The following is a 27,609-nucleotide window of genomic DNA, read 5'->3' on the forward strand; positions in this document are numbered from 1 at the left end:
ATTTGGGATATCAAAAAAACACTATGTTGTCATTCAAAAAAGTAAAAAATATAAGGATAAAAATATTTAAAAATATAATTTTTTAATAAAAACTTTTTTTTTTTAACAATTTGAAACTATAAAAAAAATGTTTTCAAAAACATGAATACTTTTAGAAATGAGTGTTTTATGATAAAAAAATCACCCTGTATACCTACATTTTAATAACTTAAAAAATATTTTTTATATTGTTATTAAGTTATATTATATACCACCATGTTCAAAAAAAAAATCGTCTGCTTAATAGTTTAATAGTTACAATAAAAAGAAATTTGTGTTCCTACATGACATTCCTTACATGTTATTATATATTATAAAAAAATCTAAATAATAAATTGAAATAGACCTTTAGTACATTTAAAAATTCCAAAAATCAGAATTTGAATAAATTTATAATTAAAAGGAAAAAATGGATGATAATGCTTGAATCACCCAGTATTATGCATTCTTTGTTTCCTATTAGTGTAAAACTACAATATATTTATTATGAGTATAGATGACCAGGTGACCTTCAAAAATGTTGTTATTTTATTATGTCTATATTATAAACATAGGATTCAGATATGTTTATGTTGCATAACAGACTGGTTCACTGATCATTGATGTAGCACCTATCAAACAAATAACTGCAATTAAACAATTTTACAATCAAAGTTTGTATGGGTAACAATTAATAATATTTTATTCAATAACAAATACATTAAACATAGTTTAGTAGTAGGTAGGTATTTATTAGTTATTATATTATGTAAGAGATATGTATATTTAACAAATAAAATTAATTTATTAGGTAGGTATTAACTTAATACTATAAAACTATTATATTAATAGTGATAGCAAGCAGTCCAGTAAAATAATTTATTATAAGTACTTATATATATAAATATACAAAAATATGGTTATTTTTATTTTATTCTTCCTTTATATATATTAAATAAATAAATTATCATCTTAACTTCAAATTGGTGAGAATTGTTCAAGATGAACAGTGTAGTTTTGATGATTGGTATTTTAATATCAGTGAATAATGGTTTAGCATCTAATATATTAGCCTTTTTACCAAGCAAAGCACGCAGCCACTATGGAGCGTTTGAACCGTTATTAAAAGAATTAGCAGAAAAAGGTCATAACATGACTGTTTTATCACCATTCCCTATGAAAAATCCACCATCATCTTACCATCATATTCAAGTCGAGGATGAAGATCTCGTAATGGGTAAGTAAAAAACATAATTCAACATTGTACAATTATAATATTTATCAAAAGTTGAAAGAATAATCCTTATACTATGATATAATCTAGTTTTACTAAATAATTTAAATTTGTTTAATAGGTTTCAATCCATTCAGTGTAGCTAAAAATTTCAAACCAATTTTAGTTCCGTTCAGATCTTGGTTTATTTGGCCAAAATTTACAGAAACAATATTAAACAAACAATCTGTTCAGAAATTGATTCATTCAGAAGGACTTAATTTTGATTTAGTTTTATTCGAAAATTTTTATCATGAGTGTTTTGTAGCTCTTGGGCATAAATTCAATGCACCTGTTGTACAATTATTTCCATCTATTCCGAATGCTGGTGTAGCACAGTGGCATCGTAATCCATATGATGGGTCATATATTCCAGATGTCAACTCTGGATTCTGTGACAATATGTCTTTCATGGAGCGTTTGACAAATACTGTATTATCATTTATGCATACAGCTTTAGGTTCATTTTTCTACTTTCCAAAGCAAAGGGATTTAATGGATAAATATTTCAACTATACTGGTTGGGAAACACGACCGTCAATGGAGAACATGCTAAAAAATATTTCACTGACATTGATTAACACACACTTTTCTGTTGGAACATCAAGACCTCTTGTCCCTTCATACATAGATGTAGCTGGAATGCACCTCAAACCTGCATCTTCACTCCCAGAAGTAAAATTATATTTATTTATTCATATTAATAAGTATTAACTATAACTATATCATGATTCATTAGGATCTTCAGGATATTATGAATAACGCTCCTGATGGAGTCGTATACTTCAGTTTTGGTTCAGTACTCAAACTAACACAATTACCCGAAAATGAATTTGAAATTATTATTAGACAACTTGGCAAGATCAAGCAAAAAGTATTATTTAAGTGGGAATCAGATACTAAAATAGATTTTCCGCCAAATATAATCGTTAGAAAATGGTTTCCACAAGTTGATATTTTAGGCCATCCTAATTGTGTATTATTTATTACTCATGGAGGCATACACAGTACTGAAGAAGCTATATATTTTGGAGTGCCAATGTTAGCTATATCAGTGTTTGGAGATCAGTTACATAACTCATTAGTAATGCAGAATAGAGGTGCTGCAATTCGAATTAAATACAGTGAATTTACTGAAGATTTATTTGAAATAGCTTTATATAAAATATTGAATGACAAGTCGTAAGTTTATATAAACTTAATTTTAAATCATATTTCATTATTGTAATACCTAAAAAAATTAATCAATATTTATAGGTTTAAACAAAAAGCAACAGAACTATCACAGATATTTCATGATCAACCATTAAAATCATTAAATAAAGCTATTTACTGGATTGAATATGTAATACGGTACAATGGGGCTCATCATTTGAAAACAGCTGCTGGCCAATTGACTTGGTATGAATTTCTACTAATTGATGGTTTGTTTTTGGTGATCATCATGAGAATAATTATAACTGTAATATTGTGGTATATAGGAAAAAAGTTGTGGAGAAAATTTTGTTGTATAAAAACTAAAAAAAACTAGGAAAATACATATTGATATTGTTCATGTTTTGTAATAAAAATAAATATGTATAATTTTCTTTAATGAAAACATTTATCTGAGGATGAATTAATGACAAATATATTTTAATTATTTTTTAATCAAAATATATTTAGTTAAAATGGATAATTTATTTTTAACTTACATTTTATTATTATTAAATAAGTTATATTGAACTAAATTATATACCTACCTTTATTTTAAAATCTGTAATGTCACAAGATGACAAAATTATTTTTTATAAATTTATATTTATTTTAAAACCTAGTCCAGTCAAATCTCAAAATGGCAGAGCTGACAAACATGTTTCGAAATGCCAGCACATAACTTGCATATAGAAAGCTTATAATTTATATCCTAGCTATTACCTTTAATGTTATATGACTGTATATTGAAATATACAATTTAGGTTTTGTAAATAGAAATACTAAAAACTTTAAAATTGTTAAATTTTTCTCTCATTAGATCTAAGTTTGAATTTGGTCTCCTTATTATGCTACCTCTATTGATCTATAAGAAAATGTCCATTGTAAGTATACTACATCTATATTTTTCAAATTAAATATTGCTCTATCTAGGGACTCATATATTCTGCAATATACCTAGCTAGGTATTACATCTTGTGAACTTAGAAGAAAAGTCAGCGATCTAATGTTTTTATATGATTTACTTAATGGTATCGTAGATTGCCCCGAGTTACTATAAATGGTTGGCCTTTACACGAGTCAAATCAACTTCAGGTTCAATAAATTATTTTTTACCTCTAATTATAGCTCAGCATCATATTTTCCATGAGTATTAATGTTAGCAAATAAAATAGCAAACTTTGTTGATTTTTTCTTTATGTCTTGTGAAGTTTTTAAATCAAATGTTTATAATGGCTTAATACATTTTAATACATAATTTATTTATTTACTGTTTTATATTCTTATTGTAGTTTATTATATATTTTTTTTTTGTTATTTTTGAATATTTATTTGTATTGTGTATAATATTGTAATCAATCAGATTTGAGTTATACAGTAGACACCGCTTACAAGACTCACGGATATAAGGTTCAGTTGTTTATTAGACTCAAAATCGTCTGGAACGGTTCGGACATATCAAAATAGATTAAAAAAAATCAGTTATAAGACTCAAATGTTGTAAAATAAATTTTTTTGGTTATAATTTAAAAATAAATTGGTATTGAAAAATTAAATAATATTTGTGTTGATTATTTCTAGTTTCTGTTAGTACCTTATAACGTATAATAATTTTTATCGCAGATAAAAGTTCACATTTATCGCAACGATTATCGTTATTATATTTTCGGAATATTAGAACAATATAAAAAATAAACTAAAATTACAAATTTTTTTCAAAATAAATAATAAATACATTATACACACATCCTTTATAATTAAAATTAATGTAATATTTACCTATAATAATTTTAGTTTTTTTTATCAGGATTATTAAATTTATTCAATAATATGTAATATGTAATATGTGTTAGAGTATTAAAATTAAAGCAAAATATGTAGTAAAATAAAATTTATAAATACGTAATTAATTTTTTTTTTTTCCACTTCCCCTATAAGATTAATTGGTTATAAGACTCACTTTGTGCTGGTCCCTAAGCGAGTCTTATAAGCAGCGTCTACTGTATCTATCTATTTATGATGTCTCTATCTTTTGCTAAAAGGTTCATACCCATTTACAAATAATAAATAAATAAATACCAGTTTAATTATGAAATAACAGATGAGATTGCAATGGTGAAATTACAACATTTAAATTAAGTGTTCCAGTTGTAGCTAAATACAGTAACTGATATATTTGTTTTAAAATTTTAATTTAAAAAAGTTAAATTGTTTTTTTTTTTGTTGTTATTCGTGAATAAAATAAAAATACCTTAATCTGTATTTGGTATTGTTTTTTTTCCAAATGAGTGATGTCTTAAGAGCTAAAATTTAAATAACAATATAATATATTACATTATTAAAAACATCCGCTTCAATTAAAATCGACAACAATCAATTAGTAATACTTTTGTTTTTTATGTTAGTTTTATTTATATAAATACTTTTATCAGTAGCCACTAGAAAATCATCAAGACGTAGCTATAGATATGAGCTACAATAATCACTGCGTCATTTTCTTTTAAAACGATAGGAAGGATTCTTAGGTATAGTTAGCTCTTGCAATTAAAATACTTACAAGCGAATTCTGGTGATTTAGTGGTGAGAAAAACTAGTTGGTAACAACTGCAAAATGAATGGAGTAATGGACGTGTCTTCTATTATGTGCATATGGAGATCAAAATGGTTGGTGCTGATAAGAGCAAGGACTTTAAGATACCCAATAATCATCAGATATGCATTTAAAAATATTATTTATGACATAATAAAATTTATCCATTTTTTAGATATGCAAATAAAATAACATGAATAATTTTTAATTAACTAATAGTTATATTTTTTAAATTTGAATAATAAGTTAATAACAATTCTTAAACATGCATAATATCACATTATATTGGTTCAAATATCAATCGTCAGTTTTCCATACAAATTTCATTTTCAACGACAGGATCTTTATCCATTTCTACCTGTTTAAAAAATATGCAACATAATTAGTTTTCAATATTCCCACATTTGATTTTAAAAGGGATTGATGGGAAATTTAATGACACTAAATACTAATTCAAAATTGTCCTACGGCAGTACCAGTGGTATATATAGGAATAATTAAGGGAGGGAGGGGAGTGGTTAATTATATTATTATGTTAATTTTGGAGGTAGGTTCACAAAGTGTGCAAGTGTGCCATACCAAAAATAAATTTTGAGGGAAACCCCTAATTTTTCTTTAAGATATTGACACAGAATCAATTAAATCCATTTCGTAAGAATAACAATAATAATAATATATATATATAACAAAAACTGCATTGAACAGTAAATGTTTTCTCTTTGTGAGAAAAACGTAGTTTTTAAATATACTCTATTCAAGTTAAAAAGATAACTTGGTCAGCTTGATTTACTGGGTGGTAGTGTAAATGGGTGTTGCCTGACAAAAACTGGTCACCGCCAAGTTGTCTTTTAACTCGGTACTAGTAAACAATTCAGACTGATTCTTACTCATGTGAAATGGTTTATTAAAAAACGTTGAATTGTATGTGTTATTTCTAACTAACACAAGTGCAATGTACTTAATCAACATACCAGATTCTTACTACAGTGTATACCAGGGATGGCCAACCCAAATGATCTTGCGGGCCACTTTGTAAATACATCACAATCTTGCGGGCCACATATAGGGTTGCCAAAAAAAAAGGTCATCAGCCAAAATATTAATATAAGTAATCACATATTTTATTCAAAATTAGGCCACATATAAAAATATAAAAGAATTTAAAAAAAAATTAAAATATATAAAAGTTATAATAAAAGTTTTTAATACAAAAAACATTACTATTTAGTGAGATATTTGTTTCTCAACTCGTTCACTAAGCTTTTTCAAATCAATAGAAATACTTGTATTTGCACACCGTAATTGATGTTGCAGGTTTTCATCTGTTAGGTTTGTGCGTGATTTATCTTTGGCGAATTTCATTTTCGAAAAAAACGATTCACAAGTATAAGTCGATCCAAAAGCACTCACAACTTTTTGTGCCAGATTTCTCAAATTGGGAAAATGTTCTTTTGTGATATTAATATTATAAAAATCTATTTTTGATTTTGATGTTTCAAAAATGTGTTTTAATCCATTATTATTTAACAATTCGATTTGCTATATTACTATAAGCTGGTGTCTACTCGTATATATACTTTTATCAGATTAGATTAGAATTATTACTTTTGTTGCGATTACGTTGTTAATAATACAGATACCGCGTTGCACGGGCATTCCAGAATATTCTATCGGCGCAAAAATATTTTTTTTTTGTAAATATTTGATATATGTCGCGGGCCGCGGGTTGGCCATCCCTGGTGTATACATTAGAAGAAATTTATTAGTTATTAAAAGAAAATAAACTATGTTTAAGTAAAGAGTAGTTTCAATAGTTTCATTTTATTATTTTATTTTAAAACAAATTTTATGGATTAGAAAATATATGTTATTTGTAATTATAATGTAATTGTAATTACTACTATACTCCTCATTTAAGCATAGTATTATCCTCAACAATTACAATAATAAATCAATTTGCTCTGAAATTAATTATGAATAAAATTCCAATATTCATATTTTCCATGGTATGTGTGTATAAGATAGAGACAACACGTGTATACGAAGTTATTTCATAAATTTAGACTTTTTTTTATTATTTGGTGTCCCCTTGATGTTAGTTATGAAATTGTATTAATTAAATTATTGTTTATAAATAAAAAAAATGTATATACTACTAACCTCAACTAAATTTTCTACATCCATTTTATCATTATTGGAAATAGAATTCTTCTTCTTCTTAAATTTTCTATTTTTCTTTTTCAAACTTTGACTGTATTCAAATACGTTAACATAATGAGGAGGTCTATGTAATTGTGCTAACTGATCATTGACTGGCTTTTGTAAGACATCAGGTATCATGAACGGTTTCAGCCAAAGTACTAATGGTGTTTCACCCGAAGTGTACAAACTTTGTGGATAGTAAAAGTTAATACCATCTAATTCAATATTATCTGGGAAAAATTGACATTTTTCCAAAAGATGCTGGTACAAATCTCTAGTAACCATTCGCGGAGCAAGCTAAATTAAACATTTATAATCATAATATAATATTTGGTGAATTATATTTTAAAATATTAAGTATCTTTACTTCAAACGGATAAAAATTTGTCGTTGATTTTTCGTTGATACCTGGTATTTCACTAAGTTTACTCTGTATAAAGTAAAATCTAAATTCAGCCTACAATAAAAATACAGGTATTTAATTATATCGGTTTAGTTAGGTTAGGTAATTACTATTAAAAATTTAACATACATCAAAATCTGTATATGGCACACCCATCCACTCAATAATATCCAAAACATAATATTTTTTTAACTTGAAACTATACACACAGTCTAAAACTGTACGTTTACGATGAGATGGACAATTATTTGATACACGGCATCCATAAGGAAATAATGATGGAAAATTGTTGAGTGTAGTTCCAAATTTGTTAACTGTTTTTGTTTTGTTCTAAAATCAAAATAATCAACAATTTAAATTTTATCAACTGTATTTTTTTCTTTGCAAATAAACATTTGATAAACTTGTTAAGTATAATACATCTTGAGCAATAACACAACATCGTTTTCCTTCTGGACATAATACTGCAATCCAACTATCAATGTCTTCAGGTGTTTCAAGCATCCATTCTGAATACATCATAGATGTTGCAAGTTCATATGCTTCATTACTTGGTACCACTGTTCCATTTTTTCTCTCGTCGATTTCCTATAGTTATTCATTTTATATTATGTTAAAAAAAGAATGTCAATATAAAATTACTAATTTAAATTACATCTAATTTTGTACACTAAATATTATTAAATAGTTTTATAATATTTAATATTTTCTCATATGCATGTATTCACAAAAAGGTTATACTATATATATTTTAATAATGAATATTATTTATACAGAAAATAAAATATAATATTGAAATAATTTTGACAGTTGTGTTATAATTTTATAGATGCATTCTACAATTATTGATTAATTAATGACTTTGTTTAAACTCAAAAATTATTAATGAAAGTTATTCTTTATATTAATGGTATTTAATATAATTAATAAAAAAAACTTTAAAAGGTATTTTATAATAATAATGTTTATACCTAACCTCTTAATTTATGTTATAAATGTTGAAATTAGAAAAAGCTATTTAATTTGGTTTCACTCATATGATTTAAAAATAAATTTAAACTTCCTGAGCTATAACTCATCTAGACTAAAAATATTATAATTTTATTTTAGGGTATACATTTTATACACCTAAACAATACTGATATATAGCTTTGCTTAACATTTAGTTTGATAATGTTATAAATTTGTTACTTCTTATTTTGAATGAAACAACATACCATAAAAGTATTATCAGTATCATTTTTAATATTTCTTCTTTCATTAATTTGTTGATCACGTTTTCTAAAAAAAAAAAAAAAAATTAATAATTTAGGAATATCAATCAATATTAATTATAAAAGACACATAAAACTTTTCATCATTTTGCCAATACTTAAATTATAAGTTTTTACACACAAGGTTTTTAAAATATTTAGACTTTACAGTGATCTAGGAACTCAATAACAAAAAACAATTAAAAACTATAAAAGTATTAGAAAAGCAATAAGCATCTTCCTCAGTTTTTAATTTAAAAATGCTGAGTAAAATAAGTTATTTATTTCAAACAACTATAAACTAAATAGAATCTAGTACAATGTGAAAAATAATACTTTTTTTTGTTAAAAATTGACTTGAAAACAAATTAGATATTTATGTAAGAAACAAAAAATATAATAATTCTTATGGCTACATAACTTCATTAAGTTAATAGTTAAAAAATAATAGTTATGTATACAACAAAATTCGATGTTCAGACTAAAATCAAAATGCGATTTGTGTACATTTTGAATGCTAATCAAGAAGTAAATCAATAAACTTACATGAGTACAATTGAATCGAGATTTTTAATGATTTCAATAAAATATTTTAATATTGATGTTCCCATTTTAATTGATTTTCAGTAGTAAGTAATATAAATATTGACTATAGTAAATTATTATTGTATACTTTAAAAGACTTGACTTTAATATAACACGTAATAACTGTAAATTAAAAGTTTAAGAATTTGACTAAACAATAAACATAGCCATGATACGGAGACAGGTAGGTTTAACTACCTAAACTCTAGAGGCTATATTAATTAACTGTAAGCAGTATAACTATTAAATTAGCAACTAATACAAAATTCAAAGTAAGCACTAGGACTAGGTACACTGTACACTAACTGGTGTCTGGTAACTATGAACACCAGAACACAATGAACTATTGTATAAAAATCGTGTTATCTTACGAGTAGGAATTCCCAAGTCTAAAATCTATATATATATCATTATACCAGTATAAACAATCAACATAGACCAATAAATAATAATACAACTATAGATAATATCTATCACAATTCACAGTGCCTTATAAAGATATATTATCTTGATTAGAGCATAGTAGAAAACTAGAAAATATAATATTATATTATAATATTAATATATAATGTGGTTTAAGTTATGAGTTAAAATCCACAAAAACAAAACCAATATAATGACATACTTGGGGTACTATTCTAACAATTAAAGTATTTTTAAAGAGTAAGTACCAATAACTCAAAGAGCACAGATTGGAAACTCAAAATAAAAGTCGATACTAGATTTTTTTTACATTATCTATCAAAATACTATATATATTATATAATATATGTAAATTACATTTATTTCATTAACTCAGTGATATATAATATATATATAATTATATAACTAAACAATTACATTATTGTTAAAAATATAGTATTAAAGTACCATATCATACTTTAAGGTTTTAAGTCAAACTTTTGACAAATTTCACTAAAAATTGTATTAGTAAAAGCATTTATTATAAATACTATATATATAATTATAATCAATGGTAATAAATACTCAATACTGTTATTAAAATAATAAGTACCATAGAGTATTTATTACCATTGATTATAATTATATATATAGTATTTATAATAAATGCTTTTACTAATACAATTTTTAGTGAAATTTGTCAAAAGTTTGACTTAAAACCATTAGTCTCAAGAATTACATATTTTAGGTATATACAAATTAATATGTATTAATCAATTAAATCATAGAAAATGATTAAATTTTAAAACCAGTTTGGTAACTATTATAAAATAAATTAGGTATTCATTAATTGTGGTCAAAATAACAATATATGAAGTAGAGTACTTACTCTGTCTATCACTATTATTATTATAATATTGTATATTTGTATATACACAAAAATTATGAATGAATTTGTTTTTTATTTGTCATAACAATGTGTGTCGTGTAATATGTTACTGTAGTCTTTATATTCTGCCATTCTGATATTATGTCTGTCCAACACCATTATTAATCTAGTATATTTTTAGCATATCCAAGTATAATTTTATTTTTGAATTATTCTTTTAATAATTTAATATAATTGAATCTTTCTATAACATTTTTGAAATGTTGATGATATTAATTGCATCTACACATAAGCGCAAATAGCGTTTGAGATGTGGGGGGGGGGGCTGAAGCCCTAGCTACTGAATGAAGCATTTATGCAAGTAATCAACACCTAAAAAATGTTTTAATACAACATATAGGTACTATATGGTAACTGCGTACTTAATTACTATATTGACAGAAAATAAAACTTACTAAATATTTTTTCAAATGTACTATTTAATTTACTTATATAATAGTATTGTCAAAATATATTTATAATTAGGGCCCGGAATTTGATAACCTAAAAATCTTTTAAAAATGCACACAATAAAATATTAAAATTACTTAAAAACATCAAAAAATGACCCTAAAATACCAAAACATATAACATTTTCAAAAATTACATTTTTTAATAATAAATCATTTATTTATTAATTATTATTTTATTCATCTAAACAATGCTAATATTTTTATATATTAAATATGTTTTTATTAATTAAACGATTAATTATTATGTAAATATTTTTAAACAATAAATGTGTTACATTGAACTATCAAAGTGTGTTTAATTTTAATATTTTTGAAAAGAAAAGATCGTCAATTGTCTGATAGTAAAGTTTTGTAGGTAGAAAAACTTCTTTCCACTTCGAGAGATGTGATTGGCGCATACTTGAAAAAAGTGATGGGCCTAAATTAAATTTAAAACGGCCCTATAGCCCCCCTCTTATTTGTGCTTATGCATCTACACCTAACCTATAAATAAACTTAAATGTTTACTAGTTTTTTTCGACAATCTAATGTTTTTGATGATTTGGCAGTATTATGGTCCCATATTTATAGGATTATTAAGACTTTTAAGACTTCACTATAATAATAAATTAGTAAATTCATGTATTGCTTAAAACAAGCTATTTATTTGAAGCATATAAAATATAAATTAAAAATCATTTTTTTTTTTAACGCTTTTATACAGTTTATATGCATTTTTGTTATATGCGATCTATCATATGTTTCTGCATGTCATAACATGAATATACCTACATATTATGCAGTCTATGTCTCCTAAACATATTTCTATATGTCATAATATATAATAATATAAGGTAAGCTAAAGACTTTATACTTTTTTATACTTAATTAAAGTATGAATAAATGTATAAATGTAGAATTATAATATATTTAATAATACGTTTCACAATTTTATTCTAAATTAAAAAAAAAAAAATTTCAATATTATACCTATAGCAAAATAATTAAAAAATAGATACAATATAATTTAACGTCTATAAATTGATTATTGCTAGACCCAGTTTTATTATAGCATTATATTATTATTAATATAGAAGTAAGGAGTTACTGTTAAGATAAAGCTCAATTGTCATATCATCGTTGAATCGTTGGAAATTACCATAATTGTGGCGTAGACTGCATATGACAAGAATACTGTTTATATTATATTTTTTTTAAAGACAACAAGAATATATAAAATAATACAATCTGTATTAAATTATATAATAAGTAATAGAGATAATTGATTTCAGGACTGGACGGCTTAATTGAAAGAGATACTCAACAATACTACCTTACAATTCTAGACTCTTTTATTTATATTTTGTTGTGTACTATTATTATAAATTTAACTTATAAAATAAAAATTTTAATTCATTTTTAAGGATAACGATTAACCTTTAACTTTTGACACCTATTTCTATTTTGAAAGTTTGATTATAAAAAATTTGTTGTATTTATATTTAATTGAGTTCAAGGTTATTATTAAAATAAAATTACAGATGCATTTATATATACATATTTTAATCCAAAATGTCATCTAATAATATGACTAGTTATGATAAATTTTGGGTCTGGTATGTTTTTTTATTTAGGAAAGTGTCCAAGAGATATTCTTTCTAACATAATTCAAATAAATAATAATATATAATGCCAATATAAGGTTTTAATACAAATTAGAGTAGTGCAAAATAATTTATATTCATATTATAGAAATTTAATGTGATCAGTAAGCTACAGTTCAGTTAAATAACGGTATATACCTCACTTTTAAATACTTCTTACTAGTTCATCACTTAACTATTTACAGGTACTATCATACTATAATATTATCAACTACAAACAATTTAATTCTTTACTTACTGTTTTTGTATCTCTAAAGTTTCTTGTCTTCGCTTAACTTGTTGAAACTTCAATTTAATGTAAATAGGGCATGCTTTTGCACTAATAGTTTCATACGTTGAAAATCTATGTTCCATATTAAATTAATCTAAATAATTAAATTGATTTATAATTTCATTTTAAAATGGTGTTAGTTTAATAATACATGGCTATTATAATAATAATATTTATCATATCTGCTAATACTTACAAGTTACAATAGATACAAGAGTTTACAAATGTACTTTAATAATTAACAGAAATAATAAAAATTTGAGTTATGTCAAAACTTAATTTCAATAATATTTCAAATATAGGTAATTAAAAACTATAGACATGTTAAATAGACAGTAGACATTAGTTAAAACTACTAACTAATTGTAACTATATACTAGCTATATTATAGTTTAAATCAAACCGCGGCTATTATCTGTGTTTGATGTTTATTATTCTCTCAAAAACTATTATCAATTTTGCGTCAAACATTTTTTAGGTATTGTTGGTCACACTCATGTACTTTATGTACCGTCATCATGGTCATACTAGTCAAACAATTATTGTAGTCATTATTTTTTTTTACGTGGTGGGGGGGAGTGGCGAACTCGCTCAACTGTGGTAATCCGTATGGTACGTTTCAAGTTGAAAATTTTGAGTACGTAGGTATTAGTATGATAGAAATAATTATTTCTATCATGGGTATTAGGTGGTATTAGGTAGCAGATACACTGTACGTCTGTAACTCGTTTTAGTCGTATTGAGGTGTAAGTCACTTTAATAGCTTTAAATTTGGATTGTTCATTTCGTTCATGTTGAGATCTATCAATTTTGGAAGACAAACAATTTTTAATGACCCAGACAGAGAAAGGTAGATGTGGTAGTACATGGTTTCAGTTGACATAAATTGAGTATTAACAGAGAACCTAAAAAAAATAAAAGGAAGAAGGTAGGAAAACAAGAAGTCAAAAGGTTATCTAATTCAAATATTGTGTAAAAAAACCAAATTAAAGTGAAATGAAATAAGTTCTTAATCTGACAAAAAATACGTAGAAAATAAACCTAAAAAAAAGAAATTTAATACCAGACCAAATGGTATTGTATCATCTGAATTAGCTAGTGCATTAGATATTGAGATATAGATTGGACTAAATTAAATGATAGAAATGCTACATATTATGCCTAAATGTTTTGACTTTGGAAACACTATCATTAGGAATTGCTCCTTAATAACAACTTTCCATAAATATAGAATAAATTCAAAAACGTTTTCTCCGTCGCCAAATAATATCAAAAGAAATTAATTCTTGATTTTATGCATTTGTTCCACTAACAGTAAACTGAGATGAAAAAATACTCCTGGAATTGTCATAATATAACCAATAAAAATGCTATTAAAAATTTGAGAGGATACTAATATGAAATTTGAGGGTTTTGAGCACGCCAAATTGCGCCTATGATTGGAACATAATTGAATGTGTGAAATTGATGTGATTTAACAGTACCTACAACTAATAACACAGGTTTAAGAGTATGTTGTTACACAGTATTAGAACAAAAATTAAATAAAGATATATTGAGAAGTTTGTAGACACCTGCAATGTAGTGGAGCTTATTATTGAGAAAATTTATAAATATTTGATTATTTCAAAGATTTTTTATTTTTGAGCAAAAATTAATAAAATTAATTTGAAATTATCATTATAAAAATATATCATTTACATTTTACATTTTTATGTGAACATTTAAACTAGGTTTAACCTAGCTAAAAATGATTATAAGGAGTTAATTCAATTAACACTTTTTTATTTGGGATTTATTCTACGAAAAAAATTAAAAATAATAACTCAACTCCAGGAGTGTATCATAATTCATAGGGTTATATGGATAGCTAAACTGATATAATCCCTAAAAATGTGCATGTTTCGACTGTTTTGTTCTCAGTTTAATTTAACATCAAGGGAAAAAAAGTTTATATCACTTTAATGTTTTCAGTCTTAGCGTGTTTGCAAAGTATTGGTTCACTGCTTAATCTGCAACGTCAGCTCTAAGAATTGATTTTAATTTAATTAAAGAATTAATAGAAAATAGAATATAAAAATATCAATAAAAAAGTTAGGTACAGAAGTAGTAATTAAGAGTTTATCTAGTTTAATATTAAGGTTTTATCTTTACTAAAAGACTGAGACGAAAATCATTTTAGGCGTAACCGCATATCAAGTTAAACGCACGTAGTATACTAGTATACTTAATATGCAATTATTAAACTTTGTTACAAATCATTCCAAAAAACTTTTTTTCAAAACACTTAATTTATCTTACACTTTTAAAAAAATCAACCAAGTAGGTACATGGAAAAAAAGACGAGGAGTATAACAAACTAAAAACGCTTGCCAAGTCAGAGATCGGCATGAAAACTTTCTTGACTTTTAGTTTTTAGAAATTTATTAATTGTATGCAATATGTATGTATAATGAGTAATGACTATAATATATTTTATTTTCATTTTCATTTAGTGAGATAGATCACCGAAATCGGAGAGCAGATTTTGTTGTTTGGGGTCTTGTTATAATTATTACATTGGCTAGGGGTAAAGATTTTCAGAACTTTATCTTTTATAGTTAATTCACTACGGTTAAAAAAAAATCAAAACACATTTTATTGGGCGTTTTTTATGTTTTTCAGTTTTATAGATTTGTAGTGACTAGTAAGGTTAACGATTGAAGATAAAGTAGCACATTAATACCTATACCTATATTTATACCATATGTTATATAATTTATTTTTCTATTAGTAATAACTATTGTACAGTCTATAGTTTAAATTAATTTTTTATAAAAACATCGCACAATATATTATTATTTCATTTTTCATATTGTTAATTTTCATTAACTAGGTAATAATGGGTACTGAAAACGGTACGATAATATTTGGGGAGTTTCCCGAGTGCGTCCCGAAATGACCCCTTTTTAAAGTTCCTAGTGCGTCCAGAATAAGGTATCATCCGAGTGCGTCCCAAGAAAAAAAAGGTCATATTTTTTACATAGCCTGAATGCGTCCCAGTTCATTTAGAATTACCCAAGGTGCACCACGAGGAGGTGAACTGGCTTACACCCCAAAAATATTATTTTATTATTATTATTATTATTATTTATTTATTTTTATTATTATTATTATTTATTTATTTAAGCTTACACCGTTAAGTTTAGGTGAGCATACAATTTATTAAAAAATGTTTTGTTATTATTATATATTTATATAGGCTGGTGTTTAAATGCCATTCTTTTGACAAAATCGAATCTTGATATTTTATTATTTTTAAATTGTTTTATATTGTCTTCAATGTATGTAATTTTCTTGCACGTACTTCCTTTTGGTTTGTTTGTCGTTTGTGTGGCCGTTCGGATTGCTATTTTAGTATCAATTTGAATTTTTTTTAATATTTCCAAAAATGTATATATGTCTGGGTGATGTGTATAAAATAATGAGTTGTACTTGGAATGAAAGCTTTCACAGGCATTTGTTGTTCTTTCAGAACTACTATTCATTTCGGCCCACATGGAAATAGGAAATTTTGCTCCAGAATCTATATAATTTTCTATAATATAATCCATAAATTCGTTGAGTTTTTCATGTTTCGGCATTATAGATATAAAATCTTCAATAATACAGTTTTCTACATCTTCTTGATTCAATAATGGTAAACCAAATATATTTTTCAAAAATAAACCTATTTCCGTTTGGTCGCGATAATCTTTACTCAACCCCAAATTTTGAATGTGACGCCACCATGCTTGCCCCAAATGGAAACGAAATCCTTTAATAATTATAGTTGGCCAAACTTTTAATGCGCCAAGATGAATAGATAATTCAAAATCCGCAAATATATATTCGGGAGAACAACATAAATTTAATTTAACACATTCAGTTTTTAATATATTAAAACATTTTGCATATGATTCGCATTCTTTATTATTAAGTAAAAAATACACTAAAGGTATGTAATGACCATTACTTAAGCCGTGTATTGTAACTAATCGTAAAAAAAATTTAGTACAATATTTAAATGTACCATCTACATATATAGTCTTAACAGTACTTAAAGTATTTAAATTTTTTTCACATGAAAACATTACTATATTTTGATTACTGTCATTAACCATGAGAAATTGTTCGTCGTCATAAGTTTTTATTTCTAACGAATCCAATACTTCATGTACATTTTGAACATTACATGGTCTTGCTGGTAGTTTTGATCGTCTTGCCAAATATATACTTTTGCGAAAACAATTCATATCAGTTTTATTTAATGTATCTGTGTTAATTTTCTTAATTCATGATGTATTAATTTAAGTGGCCGTTCACAAATTTCATCCTGTGCTTTTCTTTTTAATGAATTACGAATAACTTGTCTAACCATAATGTCTTGTACGTCTTTTTCATGGTTATGATCTAATTTATTCTCTATAACAGTATCTCCACTTTCACCGGTTTTAAAATATGCTTTACACTTTTTGTTTGTACAATTCCATCGTCTAACATTATTATTTAATATTTTATGAAATCTTAATTTATACCTTTCAATAATTTTTATTTCCTTACCGTGTTGGCTAGCATGTTTTCGGGCAATGACATTTTTAAAATTTGCAAATTGACAATTTGTATTATATAATATTACGGCACTATTTCGCACACAATTTCACTATAGCATTTATTGACCGTAACTGAGTAAGTTTTAACTTGTAATCATAGAAAATTATTATCGGAGCTAAAATTAATTTCCCCACCGTTTCCAGTGTTTTACAGTCATAAATGCACAAATGAAAGTATTATAGTTGTACATTTTAACCACCATATCGATCGTCAAACATGTAGGTATCTTAAAATTTCGATTATTTTATCTTAAATAGATACCTATAGGGCTATAGCAGCTGTGGACTGAGGACGCACTCGGGCTATTCATCATTATTTGTCGATAAGACGGCGGACGCACTCAGGCACTGTAATATAATTTGTCGATAAGACTGCGGACGCACTTGGGCTATAAAAAAGGTAAAAATTAAAAACGGGACGCACTCGGGATATCCCCTCATAAAATCCTATAAAAACCACTTCGTTAAAAGTATTCATCCCAAACAAATGTCACCACAAATATTGGGGATATCCCGATTTGTGGTGACATTTGTTTGGGATGAATACTTTTAACGAAGTGGTTTTTATAGGATTTTATGACTTGTATAGTTGTGCAATTTTGTTCACAGATATAATATAAATCAGATATTTAGATTAAATGCAGATGTTTTAAACAATTTGACTGTTTATAAATTATAATATCTCGAATTAAAAATTTAACTAAGTATATCATTTTATTTTGTGATCGTGTTTAAGCTTTTACAGTGTGTGGTTCGAGTTGAAATAATATTTTATGTGTATTCAATATGTAAGTAACGTGTTACCAATGTTAAAATAACTACAGGAGTATACCACAAACGGCATAAACGAATTGTGCTGCAGCGACATATTGATGCATGTGAAGGCAATTAGGTAACTATTGAATGTTGATTTTTCAACCTCATCATACGTATATATTATCCAAAGACGAGTCACTAATCGTTCATCTTCCTACGTTAACGCTTAGGTCTGAAAAAATAAAAAGCCATCTCTTTTAAAGTTTTAAACGTCTAAATTGTAGCAATCACCGTCCACCGACCATAATATATGAATATTAATAATAATCAACCGCGTATATAAAAGTTGGGATTTTAGTTGTTCAACTTCCCCCTCCCTCCGAAATATCAGGAAAATTACTAAATATGTTTTATTGAGTAAAAGTAGTTTTTGTAAATACATTTCTTGTTATATAGGTATAAAAAGGTCTTCTACGACAGTTACCTATTTTAAATAGGTATTTTGTTCATATTTTATTTACAATTTGTGTACATATGACTAGATATACTATAATTATGCTAAGTAGATACCACAATTGTAAATAGGTTTGTAAAATCCGTCCTGTTATTGTATAACAATAATATTCTTTTCTATGTATCAACCTATATATAATTGCACATTATTGTCATTTCACATTATCGATTAATTATAATTGTTTAATTATTGGATATTATTGTTGTGATCTGTGACGCATTATACCGTTTTTATCTATAGTGGCATTATTGTAGTTGTAGACAAGTAGCAAGTAGTTGTAGTAAGTATGGTAAATAATAAGAACAATTGTGGAACAAAACGCAAAAGTTAAAAGCGCTGAGTTACGGCCGGTAAGAAAATAGAAACGTTTAGAAACTGCATCATAATCAGTCTATCTTTATTCTTTATGGTATATAGATACATTACTATACAGTATACTTAATTTTGATTTTAATGAAAACATTTAAAAAAAGATTATTTACTCATTTACTTATAATATATAATATATACTATGCATGTTTACGAATATACTTGTGTACCAGTTATATACAACGCTAAGTACTCGTAAATAATAAATAATAAATAGTAGCTATATAATAATATGTAGCCATGTACGTATATAGACTATAAGTGTTCACGCTAAGAGGTAACATTGAATATTTCAGTTGGATAACCTCAGATTAGTCAGATTTAAATGGGATTTTTGAAAGATTAAAGGAATTAAGTTCCAAATTACATATTTTTAGAAAATTCTAAAATGTCAACACTGTACGCTCATGCACTCTCAATTTATTTATTTATTATGACAACACTAATTTTATTTTATAGATTCTAGTAGAATATTTTTTTTAACAACTTTATTTGTATACAAGGTTTGTTTCTATAATTACAAAATTGACAACGTTAGAGTAAGTTTAAATTTACAATGTAAAAAGTTGATGAATATGATTTGAACGGTCTACGATTATATATTACTATAGCAATATAATATACTTACTATTAGCAAGACATTATACGACTGTATATCTACAAGCTGCATTCCAACCCGCCCCTAGTGTTATCCTTGCAAAAGACGTTCAAAAGTGATGTACAGATATATTTATCTGCCTCCTCTCCTCTAATTCAAAATATTACAATATAATTTGTATTTGCACGACTATTTTCGTAATGTGCAGACTTTAGATTATATATAAAATAAAAACGTTTCGAAACAAGTTGAAATAGGGAGAAATATATGTTTGATAAATTTGCATGAACAAACCCGAAATTTCTCTAACTCTACACTTAAGTTAAATAATACGACTTTCAGTGGATTTTATATAAGGTGGTGATAATATGCGAATATGGGGTTTGGTCGTGCAAATTTGAAATTCATGCTAATCATCATATGTGTATTAATTGACACGAGAAAAAAATTTGACGGAGCAATGTTCCTCCAAATCCCTTAGTAAATCTTTGGTTTTACGAATAATTAAATAGCGTTAAAATTACAAAATTGATCCCGTAAATATATGCCTGAAATTGCATACTAATTTGACTAAAGTTTGTAATCATTTGAATATGTAAGTGTAGGCAGGGGTATGGTTGGGTCAGAGAAACGTACGCGCAAGAGTTGATGATACTTAAGATTTAGATATTGAAGAGTCAAGACCTGCAAGAGAGAGTCAGAGTCTACAAGAGTATACAATATAATATGATAATAATGTGTACAAATACGAGTCTGATAACGTCGTCAGCGCTCCCACTTACGTCATTCTTCTTCTATGTCATTAATCGCTAACGGCGGTGGCGGCAATTGCGTAGGTATCTCCGGTCCATCGTCATCGCAAACACCCGGGCCACGCCACCAGCTGTTAAAGTTTCGGTAACTTTTGGCCGGCGCGCCATCGTCATGCAACATCGCGCACAGCCGACAGAAAAACTTTGTGTCGATAAACTCGCCGGTGCCCTTCCACCGGAAGTACTCGTTGTACAAGTCGTCGTCGGCGTCCAACCGTCGCAGGTACTCGGCCAGCCGCTTGGGCGACTCGTAGTCATCCACGTGCACGTATGAATGTCTAGGCGCCATCCGCTCGTAGTCCTCTCGACGTCCGCCCATCACAATCGGCAGTACGTTATGCCTGCAGATGCGAAATTGAATTATTCACCAATAGTGTACACATTTTTCTGTTCTATATTATAATAATTATCAATAATTGCAGATGATCAATTTATTTATAATAAACGAAATGTATCAAAATTTAATTTAAGCAAAACGATTATATACCTAGCATTAGTAGCATTAAACGTTAAAAAAATAATATTTTAGTTATATAATTTAACAATTGTATATTCACAGTGCGAAAATATATATATATATTTTTAAAGTAATGATTATATGCGTATTTACTGAAGTCCGTTGACGAAAAACTTATCTGTCACGTAATCAATACAATTTGAATTCTCGAAAGCCAAATAAAACTTGTAATCCTGATCCAGCATTTGTAGAAAAGTATTAGATTCGATATTTTTAAATTCACCACATTCACCATATACATCTACAGATATATTATATTTGCTCAACTCTGTAGCATAAAATAGTTTTCTGTCATAATAATTAGTGTTACAATCTGTGACAATTATCGCCAATTGTTTCGTTTTATCTTGTGCGTAATTTCGATTAAATTGTTCAATTTGAGTTATGGACGGATCGTAGTAAGCCCATCGTTGATAAGGCGTAACGATATCACTATCATGTCTATATGTAGCAGTCCAATTGATTAAATCATGACCAACGTTAAGTTCTGTATAGTATGCAGGCTCGACAATAAATAAAATCCATACCTGTGGACAGTGGCGGATTTAAGGAGGGGGCCAGAGGGGCCTGGGCCCCCCCCATGGCCCCTAAAATGTTTAAAAATATAACTATGACATGAAACTTATAATCACAATTCACGAAAAATTCCGGTTATATTTATAAGTCATCCTTAAAAGTTGAAACTAAATAGGCTGTAGCTATACTATAAGATAAGACGTTACATTATGCTATAGCTGCTATAATGTAACGTCTTATCTGATCGCCTATTAGATTGACGTAAAACGACATAACTTGCAGAAAGTGTCAAATATCTTATCTGAAATGAACAATTATTAGTAATAGCTAGGTTAATATATTGTATGATTTGGTTTAGTTTACTTTTGTCGTATTTACACGTATGAGTATCGTCTTGTCTTCGTAGTTCGTTATATCATGTCACAAAAACGTCAAAGTGAAATATTTACTTCTTTCTTTAAGAAAAAAAAAGTTGATGACAATAGTACACTTACAAATGAAAATATTTTGAATGAAACTGCTTCACAACAAGAACCAGCTGTTTACACTAATTTGTCGGAAATAAATGATACTAAAGAATATGATATAGGATTTGCAGTTGAAGAGGATTCTAATGTTAAAATACGAAAAGAGATAAGTCAACTTTATAATTATTTATGTAAAACGTGGACTCCAAATAAAAAGTATGTTTTTCCAGTAACAAAAGATAAAAATGGTCATAGTAGAAGTTTTCGTATTGAATGGATAGATAAATACAATTGGTTAGCTTATAGTAATTTAAGTAAGGGAGCTTTTTGCAAAGTGTGTGTACTTTTTGGACCAAAGGTGGGTGGAATTGGGGGACAAAGGCTTGGAATTTGTTTGCCAAACAACATTCGAGACGTTTACAATTTTGTCTATAAAACACTACTTTTAATTATATTTTTTTTTATATACAAATATTTTTAATTTTAATACTTTTTTATGTGCATACATTTATATAATACATTATACATAATTATACATTTTAAAATACTATTATACTAATACAAGTGTTTTTATAAAAATATGTACTAATGTAAAAAAAAATAATGGGCCCCCCCCCAAAAAAAAATCCTAGATCCGCCACTGCCTGTGGAGCACACAAACATATTAAAAAGAGGGAAAGTAGGTATAAACAGATCACAGTGCCTGTATACAGTATATAGATTATAGATGTCGACTGTTGAGTGTACTTCGTCATTGTATACAAAAAAGATTCTGATCGAAGTCGGTTATCATACATAACTAATAATATTTTGTGGTTTATTTATATTGCTTATATATACCATAATAATATCACGAATCTATTCACATCTATAAATATAATTCTACAGTATAATATGTTGCCTAGATGGTTTCAATAATCGATAAAATCCCTATCAACATATCGATGTAGCAACTAGTTATTTTGATGATCCACTGAAAAGACATTGCAATTTAATGCCGAATGCCCGAATATAATAGTTATGATGTCTGAATTCGGGATCAAGACGCCTCAGTGGTTCCAATCAAATAAAAATGAAAAATAAAAAACGATGTCTATAACAAGCAATCGTAAACATCGATCATTATGGTACCGAACGAAATTTTATTGCGTCCAATAATCCAAGTGTTTTCTGATGTGCACCGGAGGTGTTCAATTTATGATATACCGTGCATATAAATATATAATCAACGACAATATGAAAATATACATAACATTTCAAATTATTATTGGAGATAGTATAATATGGTATAAATTGAGTATTATATTATTTATATGTATTTTGTATTTTATTATTACAGTCGAGTCGCGATAACTCGAAGTTGAAGGGAGATAAAAATTCGCTTCGAGATATTTATTATTCGAGATATCTAACTCGGATTTATATTAATTTGCTATATATGCTTAGGGGAATAAAAAAAAATTTGAGTTGTCAAGTTTTTCGAGTTATCACGACTTGACTGTATATCAGGGGTTCCCGACCTCTTCTATATATGTATATATATATATACATATCTTCTATATATATACATAGAACATAAATTAAAAACTGCTGTATAATAGGTGTCGAATACACTTTGTTATTGAGTAGGTATTGGATGGATTAAATTAAAATTCAATGGTAAATTATTGAATAAAAAAAAACAATTCTAAGTGGATGATATATTATAATAATACATTTATATTATTATTATAAATAATTTATTTTTCTATTAGTGTACCTGCCTATCATATAGTAAATACAGTAATTTAATATGGTTTCATTGCATTGGTTAATTCTTGTCAAAACCATCGAATTTATTAAATTTTTCTTAGTTATTATATTAATACGAGTATATTTATATAATTAATAATTGTGATCGGCATCGGCATATATAAATTCCGCCGATTTTGTATCGACTCCGCCTCCGCCTCCGCGGGCTAATGTATATAATATCTACATAACAATAAAACCGCCAGCAACACTATTTTTGTTATTTCGTTGAATGAATGTTTACAACCAAAAGTTTTTCTTTTGTTTATATAGCTACTAACTGTTTTAATTTAGGAATTATATTATTATATTAATCATCTGTTCCTGCAAAATTCTGAAAAAATCATAGTTCCAGCACTGTTTAAATGTTTGATCTTACTTGTTTACCGGCTTTTATATGACCTGGACGTGAGAATTCATTTCGGAATAAAATTGAATCTATGTTTGAGCTTTTTGATTTGTCCGTAGTAATTGTGCATCTATTTACTGGGCAATCTTTTGAAATAAATTCGTTTTGCCCGCTATCAACCATCCATTCGTTAACATTGTTGAATAATAAAATTGACTTGATTGGTGCATTGTTATACTCGTAATTTGATGGCACAAACATTAGTTGTTCTTCCAATCGATCGCCATTTATTTGTTCCTCGGGCCACACTTGTGAAAGCTTAAATCTTGTGTTTGATGGAGCTTTGGCCGGTCTTATTGTACCATCTGAAAAAACAATAATGATACATCACAATATTTTGTAATTTTTAGTATTTATTTGTATTATAATATACCATATACTATACCTACAATATTAGAAGACGAAAATAGTGATTTTTAATAGTTATAATAATACGTTATGTACAAATATAAAACAGAATATTATGATTAACTAAATATTAAATATTATATTATATTATTATATTTATAAATTAGCCATTTACTTCACATAATATTGTAATATTTATACCTACAACCATATTTATTGTTATGAATTTATGAATTGTGATTATTGATTACCTTTGAAATACCATGGTAGAGGCGGGTTCGCAATTTCATTCCATTCCATTTCTTTGTAATAAGGCGTAACGGTTATAATTGGCTCCGAAAAATATGGATGATTCTGTATAATTTTGATTAATGTTATTTCACATTTATAAATTTAAATTCGTGGATTATCAAAAATAAAATGTAAAAAATAAAAATATAATATATATTTTGGATTTTTTAGATTATTGTGCATTCAATTAATATTAGCCTTGACTCTTGTTATAAAAAAAAAATGCAAATTATTATGTTATTATTTCGTATAATTATTTGTTATGTTTAATTATAAACTATTAAGTCCGTTACTTTTCAGTTGTTTTTTTTTAATTTTTATTATAATATTTTTAATTTTGGTCACTTTTAAATGCTCCCACATGAATTTTTTTTTATAAAAAAGGTTTTTTGAATAGCCTCCTATTTTAGATATTTGACCCACTTATATTGGAAACATTGGCGATACATAAATTAATCAATTTGGTTATAGGTTGTATATTATTTGGTTGAATCTTAAATATTGATATTTTTTTGTATAAGGGGATAACCTTCTCGATTTTTTTAGGAAGAATTAGTTTCTTATGAGATGAATATTTTTGGTCATGTAAATTGCTTATTTAAAAATTAATCCCTCTTCCCAAAATTCAAGTCTAAGTACTCCATTGGGGGCGTATATCAATTTGACCTCCGCCGATTTTTTTTACATATTGATTCCGTTGGTAATCAATTCGCTGAATATTTGTAATATTATAACTTTTTAATAATAACAAAATTTTACATTTTTGTTTATATTTTACTACAAATAGGTACTATTAGAAATAAAAGTAATTTACGGTTCATTCGTAACAAAATTACAAATCTGAAGTAAAACGTAAAACATTACATGAACATACAACTTGAACTTTGAACTGTTAATTGAACATATTAATATGTATATGATATACGTCGTTATCATATATTATCGCGTCGGTTTTCAATGTTTTCATATGAGTATATCAATATAATCTATAAAAATTGTATTGAAAAGTGACATATTTTATTACATGTAGGTACATTGATATTGTTAAAAATAAAAGTAAGTACAAATCTTACTGATCATAATCTTAAATATTGTTCAATATATTCTGTGTTCAAATAATCGATATTGTCATCAAATTATTCAAGTTGTAAAAATATTTTGTAAAAAACCGATCAGTATAGGCAATTGATTTAAATTATTTTATTTACTATTTTAACAAATTGTACATTGTACTCGCATTTAATTGTTTTTTGTTATGATAATATATTATACTATATGATTGTGTTATATTTTCCATCATGGATGACAATGGTTAAATTGTTTTTATTTAAAATTTAAATATGTAAAAACAAATTATGTTAAACTGGCCACTGGGTGTACCTTCTACCTATATTGTTGATTAAAAAAAATACTATACATATACTCAAGGTGGATATATATCCACCTTGCATATTATACTGCATTACTGCTATATAATATATTGGTTAGGTTAGGACGGCTGGTAAAATCAACATAAACAAATAACCGGCGGAATCAATAAATGACAGAATAAATATTAAAAACGCGGAATCAATAAAACTCCTTTAACTGCTTATTTTCATATCATATAAAATCAAAGTATATTTTATTGTATTATAATATATCTTTATTACTAAATTACTCAACGTAATTTACGGATGGCTATTTTAAATACATTTTTTTTTTAATTTCTCTGATTACATGAAATATTCAATGAATACTATTTTTGATAATTTTTTTTTTATTAAAATGAAGAAATATTTACAATTTAATACAAAAATATTAAAACAATAAGAATCTATAATTTACCTGTAGATTCTGATTACCCAAAATATTATTCACATTCGGTTCATTGTACGCATCTGATTGCTCTAACTTCTCCGTGTTATACGATATATCTATGTATGTTCTCTTAATTATCCAATACACCGCAAAGATACTATTATATAAAACAGAGACACATAATACTAGAATTAGTAGAAGACGTAGTAGTCGGTTTGTCATGATATATTTTGTAGACTACTTATCTAAAATTAAATTTATTTCTTATTTATGATAGCCACTGATATTTTAATACGACTAATAAAATGACTTACACTCCTAATGGTCAAAATCGTTTAATTGTTATTTTTTTACAGTTAATACTTATTAAAGGTTATTTTAAAAATTTTTAAGAATGAATAATAATTTAGTTTTAGTTTCGGGAATGCGTAAAAATTTCAAAAATATGTTTTTCATTATTCAATAGAAACTAAATAGGTAGGACCAATAACATAGTTTACAATGGGACCAAAATATTTTTTTATGAAACAACGTATGTTTAAACAATTGTTTTAA

At 26.5% G+C, this 27,609-nt stretch overlaps 2 protein-coding genes across 8 annotated transcripts; one reads left to right on the forward strand and one right to left on the reverse strand.

Moving 5' to 3' along the window:
• The first annotated feature begins 564 nt into the window (after positions 1-564).
• Positions 565-4,747, forward strand: LOC132918107 (UDP-glycosyltransferase UGT5-like). The gene is made up of 4 exons (XM_060979200.1): positions 565-1,255; positions 1,374-1,966; positions 2,031-2,473; positions 2,549-4,747. Exons 1-4 carry the CDS (start codon positions 1,021-1,023, stop codon positions 2,820-2,822), a joined length of 1,545 nt encoding a protein of 514 aa, XP_060835183.1. The 5' UTR covers positions 565-1,020; the 3' UTR covers positions 2,823-4,747.
• Positions 4,748-5,273: 526 nt separating this feature from the next.
• Positions 5,274-27,531, reverse strand: LOC132918108 (glycoprotein 3-alpha-L-fucosyltransferase A-like). Of its 7 annotated transcripts, none has more exons than XM_060979205.1 (8): positions 20,886-21,021; positions 13,203-13,329; positions 8,898-8,961; positions 8,101-8,268; positions 7,810-8,010; positions 7,645-7,734; positions 7,236-7,574; positions 5,274-5,433 (listed from the first exon to the last, which is right to left on the reverse strand). In XM_060979205.1, the coding sequence occupies exons 2-8, from the start codon at positions 13,316-13,318 to the stop codon at positions 5,380-5,382; spliced, it is 1,032 nt and encodes a 343-aa protein (XP_060835188.1). In that variant the 5' UTR covers positions 13,319-13,329; positions 20,886-21,021; the 3' UTR covers positions 5,274-5,379. The 7 variants fall into 7 exon arrangements, with proteins under 7 accessions (XP_060835188.1, XP_060835187.1, XP_060835186.1 ...); XM_060979204.1 differs by lacking the exon at positions 20,886-21,021 and adding an exon at positions 20,134-20,253; XM_060979203.1 differs by lacking the exon at positions 20,886-21,021 and adding an exon at positions 13,432-13,644.
• Between the last annotated feature and the right edge of the window lie 78 nt (positions 27,532-27,609).

This window comes from Rhopalosiphum padi, chromosome 1 (assembly GCF_020882245.1).
Source record: "Rhopalosiphum padi isolate XX-2018 chromosome 1, ASM2088224v1, whole genome shotgun sequence".
In the NCBI taxonomy this organism is placed as follows: Eukaryota; Metazoa; Arthropoda; class Insecta; order Hemiptera; family Aphididae; genus Rhopalosiphum; species Rhopalosiphum padi.